Raw genomic sequence first — 19,524 nt, 5'->3', positions numbered from 1 at the left:
TGTGATTCAAATTTTGAAAATTTAATTATTATTTTATATGGTGAGCCAACTAGCCGTTACATCTCATTCCAAATAAAATATTCTTTTTTTTTTATGAATCATCATCTCACTACAATTGAATGAAGAAGGCAAGAAATAAAATAAAATTAAAAAATATCATGAGAAATATGTGTTATTTGGATGAATATAAATAGGATAAAAGTGAAAAAAATAATAGTTTTTAATTACTGAAAAGAATATAAGTAAATTGTCCAAGAAAAAATGTTATAATAGTAAATTAACTTAACAAAAAAATTAATATTTACACAAAAGAGATTTGATAAGTAAAATTAACAATCAATAATACATAAATCAACAATCCCTTCAAAATTCACGTGACATCATCAAAACCCGTCATGATCGTCTCGTTCTCTTATTATCTCATGTTTTTCCTTTGTAAAACGTGGTATCTATGGAACAATCTTATTTGCTTATGGGTTGTTGTGTGTTAACAAAAGATTGTTGTTTGGGTTTAAGCCTAGAGATAGAGAGGTTTGTAAAAGAATATGTCAATTAAGTGAAAGTTTGCATAAGCTAAGAATATTAGTTGAAAGGTCTATAGAAGTTGAGAATATTAAGTACAACCTACAAAAGTTTAGAATATTAGTCATAACTCACAAAAGGTGAGAATACTGAATTGAAGCACATCTTGTAGAGGTTTGAGAAAAATATTGAAAAAGCTTGAGGAGGATTGAGGAAAAAGTATACATTTGTATTTGGTGTTTGTAATTTAGTGGAAATCCGACATATATAGGTATTAGATATAGCTCAAGATTTATGGGTGAATCAATATAAATTTATATATGATATCTTCCTTTACTTTTATTCTTCTCATATATGAATGGTTGCTACATATTTATCTTAGCTTTTGAAAAATCCTTAAGATTAAATTTAGTTAACTTATCTTTCATTCAAAAAGGGTTTTTCAAAGAGTTTAAAACTTCAAAAATAGCATCAACTTTTATTAAAAAAAATCATATTCTGAAAAGGAGAAACAATTTCTAAAGCTTTTGAGAAGTATAAGAAATAGTGTGATATTTGTGCAGAAAATGATCAAAGTAGTCATTTAAGTGTCGCTATTCAACTCCTTTTCTAGTGATTAACTAATCTACTTCACAATTTTTTATATATTTCTTATGTTCTTTGTTTCCTCCTTTAGTCAATAAGGCGAATAAATGTCTTAGGGCAACAATGTAACATTCATAATTGTTGACTTATCGATGGTTCTCACTCTATAACATTTCACACGGTGAAATTTCACTCAACATCCTTGTTGGTCAGAATCCTCCACTAGTCAAAAACCTCCACATGTAACTCTTTTTGAGATCTCAAAAATCAGCTTTGTCTACTTCTAGGATCAATGACCAACCCTACAAATCAACACAATATTTTTCAGCATGTTTTGTTCTCATTTACTCACTTTTCGAAAAACTTTCCGGAAGGTCACTTATCTCACAACTACTTCAAGTCAAGCACACTTAATAATGAAGTTATTATGTGATGGGCTACCAAAAGTAGATATATCTTGATGGTATAGGTAGTTTCAATTAATTTCTTAAGTCATCCTTAGTTATATAGTCTCATGTTTACACGGTTTCTAGATCCCTCTCATCCTTTGTGTAAAATGTCGTAGTGTGAGAATCATTGAAAAATCGACAATTAAAATTGTTACAAATAACTTTTTAGTCAACGAACTTATTTTCATTAAATTTATATCAATATACTTAAGTAACACGCCACATATGAAATTTTTATTTGGCTCACAAGTATTTTAAATATTTACATTTTGCACACTAAGTATTTCTTATAGGAAAAAAAGATAATTGTAGAATTATTATGACATTAAATTCTTAACGACTTAGTTTTATTGTTGTCAATTTCAAGCCTTAAAGTAAAATTGCAATGATGATGCGTCAAGCATGCTTCTAAAACATGTTACAAATCCAACCTTCATGGTAGAGGAAACAATTACAATCTTGTTTGCATTCTTCATGACATCACTTCATAAGTTAGAAGAAAAATTTAGCTAAATATAAATTTGCTTGATTCTAGACATCTAGCTAAGTCTTTTCTTTTTCTAAGTGAATCCAAGTAGCCAACTACTTCAAGATGGCCTAACCTTTTATACATGAGTATGTATATGTAATTTTATGTATTCCGTAGTACCTAAAAATCTTTTTCTTTATCTAGTGATGTATTCCTTAGTTACATTGATATCGGCCCAGCACTCTAACAACAAATTAATATCGAATTGAATATATGTCAAAAATTCAAAATATAATAATCATATGTTAATTATAGTAGATTACTTGTTACCTTGACTCTTTGTTTTATGGTTTGTTACCTTGACTTTAATGGGACGACAAAAGCAGTAAAGGAGTAAAAATAATGGAGCAATAAATATAGTAAAACAAAATGAAATATGTGATATCTAGATGAATAGGTCACCTAAAAAAAATCAATATGAATAGGGAAAGAAATAGAATAAAAAATATGTTGTTTGGATGGATAGATATAGAAAGGGAGTAGTGAAATTTCTTTCTGCTTGTTTGGGTGAGTGAAAAAAAGAAGTAAAAATAAATAAATAATTATATTAAAATATTTTCTAATAACTAAAAAATTATTTTCCAATCTAATAGTTTTTCTTAACATAAAATTATTTATTACTTTTAAAAAATGTTATTGAATAATTTTAAAATTAATCAAATAAGAAAAAGATCATTTCCCTCCCAATTCATTCCAATATGGGGGTTTTTTTTTTTGAGTCCCACAAAAATGTTTATCCTCTCAAACAGAAGATGAAAAAAATTGTAGTTTCATTCTATCTTTTTTTTTTCAATTCATTTCTACCCATCCAAAAAAAAATAAGAAGTTTTTTGTACTCCAAATATAAAAAATGTTGGATATGGCATTACATATCTATGCACATTCAATTTATCTAATTTTTTTATATGAAAACATAATTTGTTGGTTGAATTTCTAAATTTTTCATTTTATAAAAAGTTTATTAAGTAGAGTAAAAAAATTAAAAAAATACTCCAAAAGTAATTCTTCCTCATATATAAAAAGACGTATCTATTCATATAATTTTTTTACGTAAAAATAAGAAAAATAAATTTTAACTATTAGATTAATTTATGATAAATAATCAAGATTGAAATACATTAATAATGAGTTTTACAAAAAAGTCAGACATTTTTTTAAGCCATAATATAATTTTGAAATAACTTTTAGTTTTATTCATCCATAAATTTATTCAACTTACGCTAAATATGACCTATAGGCTATATGTGTGCGGTCCATGTAGTTTCTGGCTTTCTGCATTTTAAAAGGAAAAAACCAAAACCAATCCAAAATTTTGCTAGAAAATGTGAAACATTTGCATTGCCACGCGATACCAAAATTCGATAGGTCCATTTAAGTTGTGGGCCAATTTTGTGCAGCTAATTTTTATTGGGGCCATTCCTGAAAGGACTTTCTGCATACCAACCCTACATGTAAGTTGTGTCAGTGATGTAAGATGTTATTAAGAAAGTTTGACTTTTAAGTTATCCAAGTCAAATAAATTTAAATTTTAATATGCTATTAGTATACAAAAATTATCTTATCAATTAGAAATTATTTAAATATAATTTCAAAGTAATTAATATATAAATAAATGGTTTTCAATTATATGAGAACCATACTTATTATTATTACTAATTACCTTATTATTCTTTAAAAATTGGGAATTTTTTCATGGTTTAGAAACCACAAGTGTCTTCTAACCCACTTGGGTCAAAAAATAATTCTTCTTGTGATTCATGTTTATTGTTGTTTCAAGAAAATTTTGTATATGATAATAATTAAATACATATTCTTTCACTAAATACATCATTCTCACTCGTTAAATAAATCCATTTTTTATTCTTCAAATTGAAATAATTCATTTTAATTCCTTAAATTTCAAAATATATGTTTTTAAATGATTTTGGTGATGTCTTAAAGTAGACACGTGTCAAATGTTGGTAATGTCAGATTATCACTTTTCATCATTGTTAAAATTGTTTAAGACTCCCAAGGTTAAAAACATATTTTTTTTAAAAAAAAACTTAGGAGATTAAAATGATTTTTTTTATTTGGATACCAAAAATAAAACTATTTTAAATTTAAACGACTAAAAATATAAGTATTATTATTATTATTATTATATTAAATAACCTCACAAGGACAGATAAAAAAAAAAAATATATATATATATATATATATATATATATATATATATATATATATATACGTTTTCTTTCCCTGTGTTGATCACATGGCTCCACTTACATGACAGCCAAAAACAGAGTACAATGAGTTGTATGAGTAGCGCATGTGCACGTACTACCATTAGGATTGAATACGACAACCCTCACATTTTGAAAGTTTTATATTTTGACATTCATGATCCTTACTTGCACCACTACGTGCTAAACTAAATCTGGATTACGTGTTGGACTATTAAGACTTCTGGTATTGCCTAGATCTATTATTTATGTGACTCAGTGAAGTTCTGATCAATTTCACCCTTTTGAGAGCCTACGTTAGCTGGACTCTAGCTTGTGTTGTTGCACCAACGGAGGCAATTAATATAATGGTATAGTTTGATTCAGTGTCATACGCTAGAATGATGCAAACTATATACTATATGAACAAAAAGAATGACTTTGATGTGGCAACAAGAATATAAATTTTTGTTATGAGGAATTTACCTGTTTATAAATAAGTATCCCTTGATCGAATATGTTTCCATAACAGTTAGGTCATGACCATCGAATATTTTGTTTGCTTGTTCATTTTACTATTTCTACCTCTTTCATACTCTCTTTTCTTTCTTCTATCATGGCTTTATTGAAGGAAACTTTTCCATTCTCCATAGAGTTTTATGATTTATATCTCTTGTCTGCAATTGAAAACCGGATCATAAAGAACAATTCGTCGAGCTTTCATAAATCAATAAATAAACCTATCAAAAGTAAACTATTCATCTGTTTGAAGTTATAATGATAAGATAAAATATTTCACAAGTCTATGTGTGAAAATGATATTTTAGTAATTTTTAATAACAATTAAATTTAATTGATCCCATTGTTAAATTATATAATATATAATATTAGAGCTTAATATACTAAGATTGTAAAACTATTTTACCCTATTCTCTAATAAAATTTAAGTAATTATTCGTGTCAACATTTCATGTAAAAATTTATTTCTAAATTAAAAATCTAGAAAGAACATTCTTCTTCTCCTTCATGCTTTTTTTCCCCCGAAATTTGTATTTTAATTTGATCCTTTTTGAGATGCGGGAGTAAAGAGAAGGAGGCTGGCTAAAAACAATGCGAGCTTAGTAGGGTTTTGACATGGAAAGTGGGGAAGAGGAAGGCGATTGAAAAAATGGAGAGTTGAGATTCTGAAATGAGGGAATGAGTTTGAAGAGGGTGACCAAAAATTATCGGGGTTGATGTTTTAAGATGAAGTAGTGTTGAGGAGGGTGACAAAAATAAAATTGGAGGGTTGAGGTCTTGAGATTAGTGGCGAAGGAGGGTGATTAAAAAAAATAGAAAGTTGAAGTTTAGAGATGAAAGAATAAGGTGGAGAAGGGTCATTAGAAAAAAAAATAGGTGATTGATTAACTTTTTTAATTTTTTAATTTCAAATAAAACTAATTAATGTGACTAAATTGTTAGATTTTATTAGGTGTCAATATAATATAATTTTACACCGATAATACATACATTATTTTTCATTATCTTGATAATTATTTGTATAAACTCTATTTTATTGATCATGAAAGCTAGATTGTAAGTAAGTAAATAAATAAATAAATAAACTTATTCATTTTTTTTAAAGTTGCATGCTGTTTAAAGTTGTGAGGATAAAATAAAAAATTTAGAGTTTAATGATTATAAGTGTAAAATTATTTTATGGATAGCAATTAAATCTTTTTATTCTTAATTTTATCACGTCAAATTATATTATTTTAAGGTTTAAATATATTTTTATTCTTATAATATAATTATATTTTTCTTTTGATCTTTAAAATTTTTGTTTGACTTTTGATCCTTATAATTTATTTATTTTTTAGTTTTGATTCTTGTTATTTTATTTTAATATTTTTTTTTACTTTAATACTTATAATTTTTTGTTCAATTTTAATTAGCTTATGGGAAAAAACATTGGTAGAGACTAAAAACAAATATGTGATATAAAATACAATGCATTACAATTGTAAGTGGACTACACAAACTAGACTGGAAAAACTTGTGTTCAAATTAGGACTCATTTTATAGGGTTTAGCTTGCATATATGGATTGTAGGCTAAGCAGGATTGTCCACGAATTCCAAGTCATATATCCAACTTTGGGTACATTAAGCATGACTAGATTAGTCTTAGATGTATATTTGCCCTAGAGATTGTTGGGTGGGTCCAAAGCATTTTAGAGATTGTCTTTAAGAAATTTACTTCATAAGTTAAGGTTGAATTATTTCAAAAATCTTAATCACGAAGTAGATTGTCTTTATTATAGTCAAGGTGTCTAAATGGTGAGTTGGTGACAATATTGATACATATCAACTAAATGCATTTTGGTATTATCAATTTTCCATTATATAATACACGTGCTTGAGAATAGTTTTATAACTTTGAAAATTCACTTCCCACGGAATTAAACTTCTTTGATAGCTATTCTAGAACAAGGGTAATATGAATAAAATATATTAAAAAAAGAGTAGGAGTGACTTGATTTTAAACAATATGTTTAAAATATCATTGTCAATCAATATCTAAAAAATTATCAAGTCAAAATACAAACAAAAGCAACTAATTAATAATTATTTAAGTGGCACACGTTTAAGCTACATAATGGGATCCAAGCACATGGTATATAATATCTTTTTGTTTTTTTTTTCTATTATTAAGATTAAAACAAGGCTTGAACTTGTCGGTAGGAAAAAAAATTAAACAAAAATAAGGGAGCAGCAGCATATTGTAAACTGATTTGAATTCGTAAGCAAGCTGCTTTAGTCTTGCAATGTGGCTTAAGTTGATATATAAGCATGGTCTCTATTTTGGGTTGTGATTGTGAAGGCATGAACCCATGGGCTACGAACTGACGATAAAGCATTTGTTCTGACAAAATAATATATAGTTAAAAAAATAGTTTCATTATAGCTTATTTTTCTAAATTTTAAGAAAAATATTATTTTTTAAAAACCCTTTATAACACCCTAAAACGGTAATTATTTCACAATGAATAATATATATTAGAAAAAAAGTATATTAATGAATGTCTTATTCTCTTGAGAGAAAAAAAATCTTATTAACCTTCTTTTTTAGTAGAAATATAGTAAAACATTTTCTTTTGGTACACGGAATAGTAAAATATTAACTTTATGCAAACAATTTATGAAATAAAGTGAGGAAATGTTAAACAACAAAAAGTCAGTTTTATACTCTCTTTTTTGTTACTTTAATTTATGACTTGTCTAATTGTGATCGAAGTCGAACCAACATGAACTGGGTAAGTTTTATTCAATTTGAACCAATTCAACTTGATCGATTCAAATACTGTAGTTTGATTCTTTTTACTTTTTTTTTTCTTTCTTTCAATTCAATACTCAAACTAACTCAACCACCATGCATATTTTTTTTTGTTAAGAAACAACATAAAAAAATAATGCTACTTTGATTGAGTTTATTTGAAAAATCAACCCAATCACTTGACTGAGTCTTGTTGACCATAGGCTTTTGGTTGAGAAATTAATTTGCCTTATTAAAGCTGATATGACCTAGTTCAATTTCTCAAAAAAAAAAAAACTCAATCCATTAAATTTTATTTGTTTGGCTTAAAGTTCAAGCTTATGCTAGTTAACTGTTATATAATAGGTTTTCCCCTCTATTAAAGACTTGGAGTCTCTTTCGATTAGTTGTTAAAGTCACTTTTATTGTGTTTTATACTCCCTTCATTCATTCCAGATTATATGACATTTTAGAGGAAAAAAATCATTTTAAAATATGTGTCATTTTATAACATTAATATTGTATTAAATATTTTTTTCAACACTACCCATAATCAATATTTAGTGGAACTAATGATTAGGAAGAATAAATAAGTCATTAATTAAAGAGATAAAATATATATGAGAAAACTATCTAATATTTTCTTTAAATTACCATTTTGGTCCACCTTTGATTTTTATTTATTTATAATTTTGACTCTCCTATTTTTTCCCATAATTTTAGTTTCCACATTCTAGAATTTGACAATTTTGACTGAATTCTCAACTTGGCATATTTTTTTTATATTTTAACCAATTAAATTATTTTTTTATGATACCTTTAATGAATATGTTAGATCTAAAATTTAATCGAACTAAAATAAAAAAAAAATGCAAAACTAAGGATTGTATCAAAATTATGATTTTTTAAAATATAAAAACTAAAATTGCAATAAAAGTGGGGACAAGAGGACCAAAATCACATACAAAAAATTAAAGGGGCTGTCAAAATTGCAATTCAACCAAATGGATTGAAGAATAAGCAAGCAAAGAATTCCAAAAAAAAAAAAAGCAAAGAAAGTGGGAGAAGGAGAGAGAATAAGGGGGATATTTTTATCTTTTAAATATTTTGTACTTTTGGATAAAAAGTTATTATGTGATTTTTTTAGTAACAAAAAGTGGATTTTGGGTCTTGTACATTTTTGTATATTTTGTGTTATCCCATGTCTTTTTTAAAAATCAAACATGGGATAATAATGTTTGTGTTGTCCAGTAGTATTATGCTTTTTAGGAAATCAAAAGAATCCTGAGATTTTAGGAAAATAAATGAAATAAACATGATACACATTATTTAAAGGAGAGTATCAGTTATTTTTTCATGCATGAACTACTTTTACTAATATCTAAAGAGAATTAAACTACAAAATAAATGCTTTTTTGCTTCATAACAAAAAAGTAGGAGGACAAATACTTTGAAGGATCAATGAAGAGTTTAAGTCCCTACTTTTCAAGCTCTTGCAGATGCAATTTCACTGAAGAATTCATTCTTGATATGGGTATGCATTTCATTATAGGGTTAAGAGCGCTTGTTGGGTGTGAGGTGGTTTCATTTTCAGCTATGATATCTCACGTGGATTTGACCTTACCTCCTCGAGATCACCCTTACATCATCCATTTTTCATTTGGAGAATGGATGTTCATAAGTGCTTGTAATGGTTGTCTCCACCAAATCACCTAAGACCTTGTGTTGAGTTGTTGGCTTGAATGGAACCCTACAAATTGAGTGTGGATTCCATAGAAAACTTGGTTACCTAGTTTAATTTTATTATATGATGTCGATCGATTCATAGATGGACAAAGTAAAATCTCCTTAATTTTTTCATTCAGTAGAGTAACTAAAGAATTAAAAGTTTTTATTAACGATGTATCTGAAATATTCACCATCAAGAAGAAGAAGGGGAGTTAGTTTGTGGCTGAACCTCGCCTCTATTTTGTTGAGGGTGTAAGAGATGTTGCTAAGTTAGAGGCAATGCTTGAATTTGGAGCAAGGCAAGGTGAGAGTTAGTACATGCGAAAAAGGTTTTGAGGTAATCATGGAACTCTTTTCATTGACCACCTAATTTAATGTATTCAAATATTTATTATGTATTGTTCTTAAACATTGATGCGTACAAGACAGTTAAGTATAAATGAATAAGTTGGTGTTTTAATAGAAGGAGAAGGAATCTAGTCATTAAAGAAATTAATAATATTATACACCCCCTTTGTACAAAAGAAAAACACTGCTAAGAAAATAATATTAATTTTTAAATCATGTTAAAAATAAATTAAAAATCACAATAGAATGTGTTAATAATATATTTTAACAATTTTTTTACTATAAATGCTTTTACTTTTTATTTTTTAAGAGTACTGGTGAACATTTATTTATTATAATTATATTAATATAGTATAGTTAAATTTAGACAGTATTTCTATAAAAAAAAATTAGACAGTGATTAACCCAACTAGAGTCAACTTAATGATTCAAAGTTTCAGTAATATTTTGGCTAAATTATAATTTTAATTCTTTTAATTTCTTAAATTCATAATTTTGATCTCTTTGAATTTTAATTAACATTTGGTCCTTCTAATTTTATAAATTGGCTATTTTGGTCATTGATAAATTATTAACAAATAATTCTGATTATTTGAGTTATTAAGTTAATTATAAAATAATTAAAATTATTAATAATTAAAAACTTAATAAAAAAATATTATTAATCATAATTCTCTAAAATATTATGTTCTCCCTCTTCTCTGCATATACCTCTTCCATCTTCATTGTCGTAGGTAACTCTAGAGCAACATCACAATAGGGTTTAAAAAAATTTATTAAAGTTTTTTAATAATTAATAATTTTTATTTAATTCATAATTAATTTAATATATCTAATAATCACAAAAATCATCCATTTATAAAATTAGAGGGATTAAATGTTACAATTAAAAATTAAAGAAACCAAAATCTTAGAAAATTAATGAGAACAAAATTATTATTTAATCTACTAATACTAGAACTAAGTTCAAATCGTTATCACTGTTGCGGAAAAAAAATGTAAACATTAAATTATTATCATTGTTTTAAAAAATGGAAGAATAGCCGGTAGTAACATAAACACAAAATTTCTTTTGAAAGTTTTTACATTATCTTATTTTTCTAATTTTATTTAAATTTATTTATATACTTATTTTTTTAAGTATTTATCCTTTTCAATTTTTATCTCTAAATTAAATTTTAATATTTTAATAATTTCAATAATTAAAAATAAAATAAATAATATATGTTTTATACTATCATCCACTAATAAATTATCATATATTATAAATTTATTCATATTTATAATAATTATCTGACAAGCTATACTAAAATAGATTTTTATTAATTGACTGCAATAAAACTTTGAAAGTGTAAAAATGTCAATAATATTTTTAAAAAATAAACTATTGTAATGAATATATTAATATAAAAGTCATACTAAAACTGATTTTTTTTATTGATTAAGCATGTGAAATCTTTAGACTGACAATACATATATATTAAATGCGTAAAAAATACCATAACTTTATTTTAGTAATCATATTATTGGTGTAGATTTCAAAGTTTTCACAATTTTTTTTTATCAGGTCAAAACCTTATCTAAAGAATGAGATTAGTTTTACTTAGACTAACATTATGCCGGTTCTTAAAAATAACTTTTTTTTATTATAATTTAATATGAATTTAAAATAAAATATAAAGATTAAAAAGTATTGTTTGTTATAAATTTATTCATTATAAATTTTTACTATATAAAAATATACATGCATCCTATACACAAATTCAGCAAACTAAAATACTAGCTATATTAAAATTAAACTAAAAGAAAACATATTAGAATGAGTTTGCAGTATCTTTATTAAATCTCTTGAGATAACAAGTCTTTCGAGTATTGAAGCAATTGTATATCTAAAATATGGAATGATTGAGGTAGAAGTAAATTGTCTTTAATATTTTTTAACTTTTAATTCTTATAATTTTACACTTTTTTTGTCCCATTACAAATGTTGTGTAAGAAATTTTTTTAAAATAATTATTATTTTAATTTTTTAATGTAACATTAATTTTATTTTCACTTATATTCCTTATAAGTTATAATATTAATTATGAACTACAAAATGTATAAATATATTAATGATGAATTAATTATATAGGTTTAATTTTATAAAATTATTATTTTTTATTTATGTTTTTTAGTCCTTATAAAACAATCTAGAAGATAACTATTTTGAGAGTGATGGACTATTATTTTTTTAAGATTACTAGTTAACACCTGCTTAATTACATTAATTAATATTAATATTTCAAATCGTAGTGCAATTATTATTTGCTACTTATTAAAAAAAAAACAGTAGTACAATTAACACATACACAGAATGATAATGATTTGTTAGTGGAGATAAAGGAAGGAAACAGTATATAGCGATGGCATCATAATTTGTTCTGATTTGATAAAAAGAATCCAGATAAAAGATGCATCTAGTCTAAATTCCAAAAAATAAAAATAAAAAATTCAAATTTGAAATGTAAAGACAAATTCACGAACTTAATCAATTACTAGTATTTTTGAAACCAAGTGGAACACTGGCATTACCTTTCTTATTCTATTCGTCTTTTTTTTTCATTTCTCTCTTCTGTGTCGGCTATATATCTGCATCCGTATCTGCATCTCGCTCTGTTCCTACCTAAACGCTCGTTTCGTTTTCGTTTTCTCATTTTCTTCTATTCTCTCATATTAACACTTTCGATCTCTTCGCTCACGCTTGATCCGACTCTGCATCTCCGTAAGCCAATTCGATTCCGCCATTGCGATTTGATCCGCGTTGGATCCTTTTCTTTTGACGTGTTTTTGCTGTTTTGAATTTTGATTTTGATGTTAATGTCGCAGGGATTACTATGACGGAGGAGCAGGTGGTGAATGTGCGCGGCGAAGTAAGCGATTCCGTCACCGATCACCGCAGCGTCAAGGCCAATGGAGTTGCTCACGGTGTCGGTGGCGATTTGGATCTTGCCGCCGACAACAACGGTGCTGCGTTGTCGGAGAAAATTTGTAAAGATGCAGTGTCTAACGGTACGGCAGAGGAAGTTTCCGAAACGGCGATGGTTAATGTCGTTTCGCGGGATGATGAATTAAAATGTGCGGATGGTCAAAACGACACGGGATCCGTTCAAAACGGCGTCGTGGAGAATGATGATAAGAGTGCTAATGCTGTTGCGGAGGAGTTGGTTACGGATCACGATGAATACGTTGTCGTCGGTGATTCGGATGTTCAGAACGGTGATGATGTGAATGCGAACGCTAACGGAGTTGAGGAATGCGAAATGCTGGATGGTGCGGAGGGTTCGGGAGATGAAAACGGTGTCGTTGTGAGTGCTGTGGAGGGAGATGCTGATGTGAATCACAGTGATCGCGAATTCGAATGTGTTGATGTTCACAATGATGTCGCGGTGGAAACAGTTGAGGAAGAAGTAACTGCTACTACTGATCAGAACGTTGGAAATGGAAATGACGTTCAGGTAAGAAATGATTAACAATAGTACTTTTAATTATTATTTTTTTAATAAATTTATTTGTTTTTCTTTTCTAGCTTAATTCTGTTTAGTCCTTGAAATCAATCTCTGAAATTACAAAAAAAATGTCATTTTAGTGCGTGTGGTAGTTTATGTCGCTAATTACTCTGAAATTAGTCTGTGAATTCGTTTAAGCTCCTAAGTTGACCAGATGGAGGTCGTTTTAGTTGTTGAAATTATGATTATAAGGATTAGCATCACTTGTCATTTTAGCGATTGAGACAATGTATCTGTATGTTTTTTATTTTTAGGACTAATTGACTAAATTAAATTATTTAGGCCATATTTTGGTTGATTAGTCTACTTGATTTCTTTATCAGTTTTCTTCTAACGTGTAGGGAAGAAGTGAGTCTGTATCTGATGAAGATGTGGATAAAAGTGGGGAAAGTGTAAATGTCGTTAGTGCAGATGTTTTGGATGAGAAGGACATTGTAACTGATGGTGATCATGATGCGGAAGAAGTTCTTGAGAAGAATGAGATTCTTGTTGATGCTGATGGTGTCTCTGCCACTACAGATTTGAAGCAATGTGAACCTGAAGATGCTCGAAACAGTTCAGAGAAGGGGCAGGTTGAGTCTGTCTCAGGTTTGGCAAAGCCGGAGCCAAGTGAATGCACTGAGGAGAATGAGATAGCTATTGAAGGTGAACCAGGCAGTAAGTTGGAAAGGTCCGAGGAGGAAGCAGGAAGTGAAATAGTTCCTCAAGGAGAAAATTTAACAGCCTTAAACAGCACAGATGTGACTGGGGATGGTGATGTTGTGTCTGACATTGCAGTGGAGAGCAAAGATGAACCTTCTGTTGATGTTTGTGAGTTGAAAAGCATTGCAGTTGAAAATGATGTTGATGTGCAAGAGTTGAAAAATGGTGCAGTGCAGAGTGAAATTGTGTCTGAGATGAAAAACAATACAGAGGAGAGTGTAGCTGAACCTTCAAATGGTGCAGTTGAGAGTGAAGCTGAACCTTCAAATGGTGCTGTAGAAAGTGAAGCTGACCCTTCTAATGGTGCAGTTGAGTGGGAAACTGAACATTCAAATGGTGCAGTTGAGAGGGAAACTGAACATTCAAATGGTGCAGTTGAGAGTGTAGCTGAACCTTCAAATGGTGCTGTTGAGAGTGTAGCCGAACCTTCAAACAGTGCAGTTGATCGTGAAGATGAACCTTCAAATGGTGCAGTTGATAAGGAAGCTGAGCCTTCAAATGGTGCAGTTGATAAGGAAGCTGAGCCTTCAAATGGTGCAGTTGATAAGGAAGCTGAACCTTCAAATGGTACAGTTGAGAGGGAAGCTGAACCTTCAAATGGTGCAGTGCAGAGTGAAGCTGAACCTTCAAATGGTGCAGTGGGGAGTGTAGCTGAGCCTTCAAATGGTGCAGTGGGGAGTGTAGCTGAACCTTCAAATGTTGCAGTCGAGAGTGAAACTGACCCTTCTAATGGTGCACTAGAGAGTGAAACTGACCCTTCTAATGGTGCAGTAGAGAGTGAAGCTGAACCTTCAAATGGTGCAGTTGAGAGTGTAGCTGAACTTTCAAATGGTGCAATTGAGAGTGTAGCCAAACTTTCAAACAGTGCAGTTGATAGTGAAGCTGAACCTTCAAACGGTGCAGTTGATAGTGAAGCTGAGCCTTCAAATGGTGCTGTTGATAAGGAAGCTGAGCCTTCAAAGGGTACAGTGGAGAGTGAAGCTGGACCTTCAAATGGTGCAGTGGAGAGTGAAGCTGAACCTTCAAATGGTGCAGTGGAGAGTGAAGCCGAACCTTCAAATGGTGCAGTGCGGTGTGTAGCTGAACCTTCAAATGGTGCAGTGGAGAGTGAAGCTGAACCTTCAAATGGTGCAGTGGCGAGAGAAGCTAAACCTTCAAATGGTGCAGTGGAGAGTGAAGCTGAACCTTCACAAGGTGCAGTAGATAGTGAAGCTGAACCTTCAAATGGTGCAGTGGAGAGTGAAGTTAAACCTTCACAAGGTGCAGTGGAGAGCGAAGCTGAGCCTTCACAAGATGCAGTGGAGAGTGAAGCTGAACTTTCAAATGGTGCAGTGAACCGTGAAGCTGAAACAGCAAGTGGTGCAGTGGAGAGTGAAGCTAAAACTTCAAGTGGTGCAGTGGAGACTGAAGTTAAACCTTCACATGGTGTAGTTGAGAGTGAAGCTAAACCTTCAAATGGTGTAGCTGAGAGTGAAAGTGAACCTTCTGTTGATGTGTGTGAGACGAAAAACGATGTAGTGAATAGTGAAGCTGAAACTTCAAGTGGTGCCCTGCAGAGTGAAAGAGAGGCTTGTGTTGTGTCTGAGATGAAAAACAATGCAGTGGAGAGTGAAGCTCAACCTTCCGTTGATGTGTCTGAGAAGAAAACTAATGCAGTTGACAGTGAAGCTGAACTTTCAGTTAAAGGTGGGCTTTCTGTTGAAAGTGAAGGTAGTAATCAAGGAGATGAAGATTCAAGACCTGCCTCAGATGCTTTGGATGGACAGAATGTGGGTACAGAGGTAGTGAAAAAGCCATTCTACTATTTGATCAGGGTTCCCAGATATGATGATGATGAAAACATAAAAGAGAAGATAAAAAACGCTCTTCACCAAGTAGAGGAGAAGACTAAAATTCGAGATGCTATTCGAATCGAAAGCCAGACTATAAAGGTAATATTATTTTGAAGGCAACAAAAGATGCTTTTTTGTATTCTGTAAGTTTGAGACTAATCTTCGTAATTATTTTGAATCCTACTATGGGCAGGCCAGTTGTAAGGATTTCGACCAAGAGTTTAGGGCTGCAATAGCAGCCCATAGAGCTGCTCGTGACTTGCTCAAATCCAAACGCCAGGAAATAGATTCAGTCCAATCCACAATGAACAGATTAAACAATGCAATTTCTGTTGGGGATATAGATGACAAGGTATGCCTTCAATTTTCTTCCTGGGGATATTTATAAGGATTTGATTCTGCTGCCTGTTTTGTTGTGTTTACTTGTCTAGATATATGACTTATTGGCAGATAAGAAGCATGGAACACATGATCCAGCATGAAACTTTGCCTCTAAATAAAGAAAAGCAATTGATACGCGAGATCAAACAATTGAAGCAGAACCGTGAGGAGTTGTCTTCTAATATGAAAAAGCAGGATCAATCACAACAATCTGTAGACAACAAGGATGACAATATTGAAGAGCACTTTAAGGTACCATATGAAAGCTTCTCTTTGCTAGATTTCCTGAATTAAATACCTGATTGCATTTCCTAGGCACTATTGATATCAAGTATGGGTACTTATTTTTAGGGGATTTCTAATATCTTTGACAATGCATTAATCAATATTTCACTGTTTTCAGCATTTACAGCTTTTGAAGAAGGAAATGGAAGTGCTTAGAAATAATGTTCTGAAGTCAGATACAGAAACTAAAGCCGCAAAGAAGAAATATAATGATGAATGTGATAAACTGAATGAGTTGCTAGCTCGATTTAGGGCCGCTGATGATTCTCGTCAAGAGGCATATGCTAAGTTACTGGCTTTGAAAAAACAATTGCATGAGAAGGTTTGAGTTTTCCATTCTTTCCACTTTATTCGTTTTCTTTTTGGTTTTTTCTCTTCGATAAAACAATTGCAAATGCCATGTACAAATATTGATCCTATTTTGGTACTGATAATACAGAGCAAAAATTTCTGGGAATACAGAGATGCTGCAAATAAAGCACAGGAACTAGCAGCGGGAGGAAAAAAAGAGGAGCTGCAATGCTTCTGTGTTGATCAGGTGATTCTTTTTAGACATTAATCAAGTAGAGAGATTATCTTTTTCTTTCATGCATTCTATTAGGCAAATAAATTGAATTCAGCATTTATGAGTAACCAATTTATAGGTTGAGAGAATTATGGAGCTATGGAACAAAAATGATGGGTTCAGAAGGGACTACGTCCGATGCAACACTAGGAGTACGCTGAGGAGACTGCAAACCCTGGATGGCCGATCACTTGGTCCTGATGAAGAGCCCCCTGTAATTCCTAATGTAATAACTGAAAGAGCTTCCAAAAATATTCCCATGGTCTTGCAGTCAACTCTGGAACAAGAAAAGAAATCGACACCAACAGAATCTGTTAATGTAAAGGATGAACCTGTTTCGAAGGTTGTGGTACAAAGAACTGAAACGAGTCAGACAACTAAAGCTAAGAAGCCTACCAAACCTGCTCCCTTAGAGAAGCATGTGGCTCGTTGGGGTGATGAGTCTGATGAAGATGAAGTTAAAAAAGAAGAACCTGTGAGAACAAAGGAGGAAGAGGAGTTGATACTGAAGGCTGAGAAGGCAAGGATGGAGGAAGAGGAGGCAAAGTTGAAGGAAAAGCGGAGGCTAGAGGAGATTGAGAAAGCTAAGGAGGCCCTGCTGAGGAAAAAGCGTAATGCAGAGAAGGCCCAACAAAGGGCTGCCTTAAAGGCACAAAAAGAAGCCGAACTGAAAGAGAAGGTAACTATATATAATTTAGACTCAAAGAGGATGGAATGCACGAAATGGAATGTAATGGTATTATGTTGTTTGGATTGGTAAAATTAGGATGCAATACTAATGAAAACTAGTAGAACCTATTCCATCTTATTCTATTGTTTAATTTCATTTTTTTTTCACCCCAATTTGAAAGGAATGAGATGGAATTAGCATTTTGTTCATTTAGCAGAATGAAAATTTTATTCCACTGTTTCATTCCTCTTCATTTCAATTCATTCCATTTCATCACATCTCTTTCTATTAATCCAAACATACCCATAACAAATTACATGTTCTTCTTCAACGATATAACCATTGGCATATTTCATGCAGGAAAGGGAGAAGAGAGCAAAGAAGAAGGAAAGAAGAAAGGCAGGTTCTGCTGTCACTGCAGAGAATACAGAACAAGAATCTGCTCCTATCCCAGAAACTCTAACAAGAAGCGTGGAAGAGTTTGAACAGACTGAGAAAACAGCTGAGGTAACAAAAAAGCCACAGAAAACATCTCAATTCACGAGGCAGACCAAGGTAAAATCTGTACCCGCAGCTCTTCGCAACCGGGGTAAGAGGCGAATTCAACCATGGGTATGTGTTCTAATTGCGCTTGTCGTTGCTGTTGCCTTGTTTTATGTTGGCCATAACTGCTCTTTGAGATCTTCGCTCGAAGGCTTTGGTTACTGAGGACACTCGGAAGCAATCACTGGGCGTTTGTTGGGAAGTTACCCTTACATATTTATGACATACATACATATAGATGCAATTCTTTCTTGCCCTTGCAATTTTTTCCTGCTAGTTTTTGGTTTATAGCCATTATTTTCTTCATATTGAGATTTGTTACTTTGGAATGTGATGTGATTGCTGAATGCTTCTGCCACCAATTATGAGAATAATAAATTATTGTGATTGTGCCTTCTTTATATATATGTATTCACTGTTATTCTTCTAATTTTCTCTCTATCGTGGCTATTTCTAATTACTATGATAGAAGAAGCCAAGTTTTTTTTTAGCTCATTTCTTCTGTGTTTTTCGTTTGAATATCATAAAACTCGTTCAACAAAAAAAACACCTTATTTCACTAGGTGATATAAGCATTTTCATTTGTTGCTTATATGTATGCTCGAGCTCTAACGCATAACTTCATTAGATATGCTTCAATCTGATTGGCTTAAGAGAAAATTAAGAGAAATTTTAAGGGATATACATATCAAATGGTAAAAATAGTGGCATTAAGTGTATGTATAAGTCAATTTTGATAATTAAGTCGTACGATAGTTTTGTTTTATATATACACATATATAAAAATATGCATAGATGAAAATTGTTTCCACAGGCTGAACACTTAAAATAGAAGCCCAAAAACAATTGAGTTTGGAAAATGTTGGCCCTCAAATCATCTGGCTTATTTGCCTCAATATTATCATTATTATTATTATTTTTCTTTAAAATTCATATATATATATATATATATCAGTTTGACCTTGATTATTCCACCAACAGACTAGACCAGACTAACAAAAACAACTATTGATATAAGTGATAACAATTTGTATTTCTTAATAAAGTGGTTTAAGGATTGAATTTTGGTTAGCCTTTAGCTATGAAATAAATTGTGTTAGGAGGAGGTTATCTACTTTGTGTGTATTCATAGTTTCCAATGAAGATTTATCACTAGCAGCAAGGACAACTTTTTATCAATATCTTGATCAACAAAAAATTCAGGCTAGACTAGACCAACTTGTTTAAAGAAACAAAATATACAAGAAATATCTTATATGCTTGAGACATATTTTACATAAATTAATTTGATTTGGAAATCTATTCATGATAACTTGCCAAGAAAACACAAGCACCTTGAA

At 30.6% G+C, this 19,524-nt stretch overlaps 1 protein-coding gene and 1 pseudogene across 1 annotated transcript; both read left to right on the top strand.

Annotated features, from left to right (window-relative positions):
• Positions 1-7,574: 7,574 nt before the first annotated feature.
• On the top strand, positions 7,575-9,646 carry LOC114403509 (annotated as a pseudogene).
• Positions 9,647-12,209: 2,563 nt separating this feature from the next.
• On the top strand, positions 12,210-18,589 carry LOC114403664 (plectin-like). The gene is made up of 9 exons (XM_028366767.1): positions 12,210-12,422; positions 12,527-13,155; positions 13,548-15,839; positions 15,934-16,092; positions 16,191-16,373; positions 16,525-16,728; positions 16,846-16,944; positions 17,051-17,650; positions 18,002-18,589. Exons 2-9 carry the CDS (start codon positions 12,535-12,537, stop codon positions 18,347-18,349), a joined length of 4,506 nt encoding a protein of 1,501 aa, XP_028222568.1. The 5' UTR covers positions 12,210-12,422; positions 12,527-12,534; the 3' UTR covers positions 18,350-18,589.
• Positions 18,590-19,524: the final 935 nt, after the last annotated feature.

The sequence above is a fragment of the Glycine soja genome, chromosome 20 (assembly GCF_004193775.1).
Source record: "Glycine soja cultivar W05 chromosome 20, ASM419377v2, whole genome shotgun sequence".
NCBI lineage: Eukaryota > Viridiplantae > Streptophyta > Magnoliopsida > Fabales > Fabaceae > Glycine > Glycine soja.
The sequence above is the reverse complement of the archived record's forward strand: the minus strand, read 5'-3'. Positions and strand labels throughout refer to the sequence as shown.

Coding starts and splice junctions, on each gene's coding strand:
- LOC114403664 (XM_028366767.1), top strand. CDS start 12,535: ATGACGGAGGAGCAGGTGGTGAATGTGCGCGGCGAAGTAAGCGATTCC. Junction 16,729..16,845: donor AAAAACAATTGCATGAGAAG/GTTTGAGTTTTC, acceptor CTGATAATACAG/AGCAAAAATTTCTGGGAATA. Junction 16,945..17,050: donor AATGCTTCTGTGTTGATCAG/GTGATTCTTTTT, acceptor ACCAATTTATAG/GTTGAGAGAATTATGGAGCT.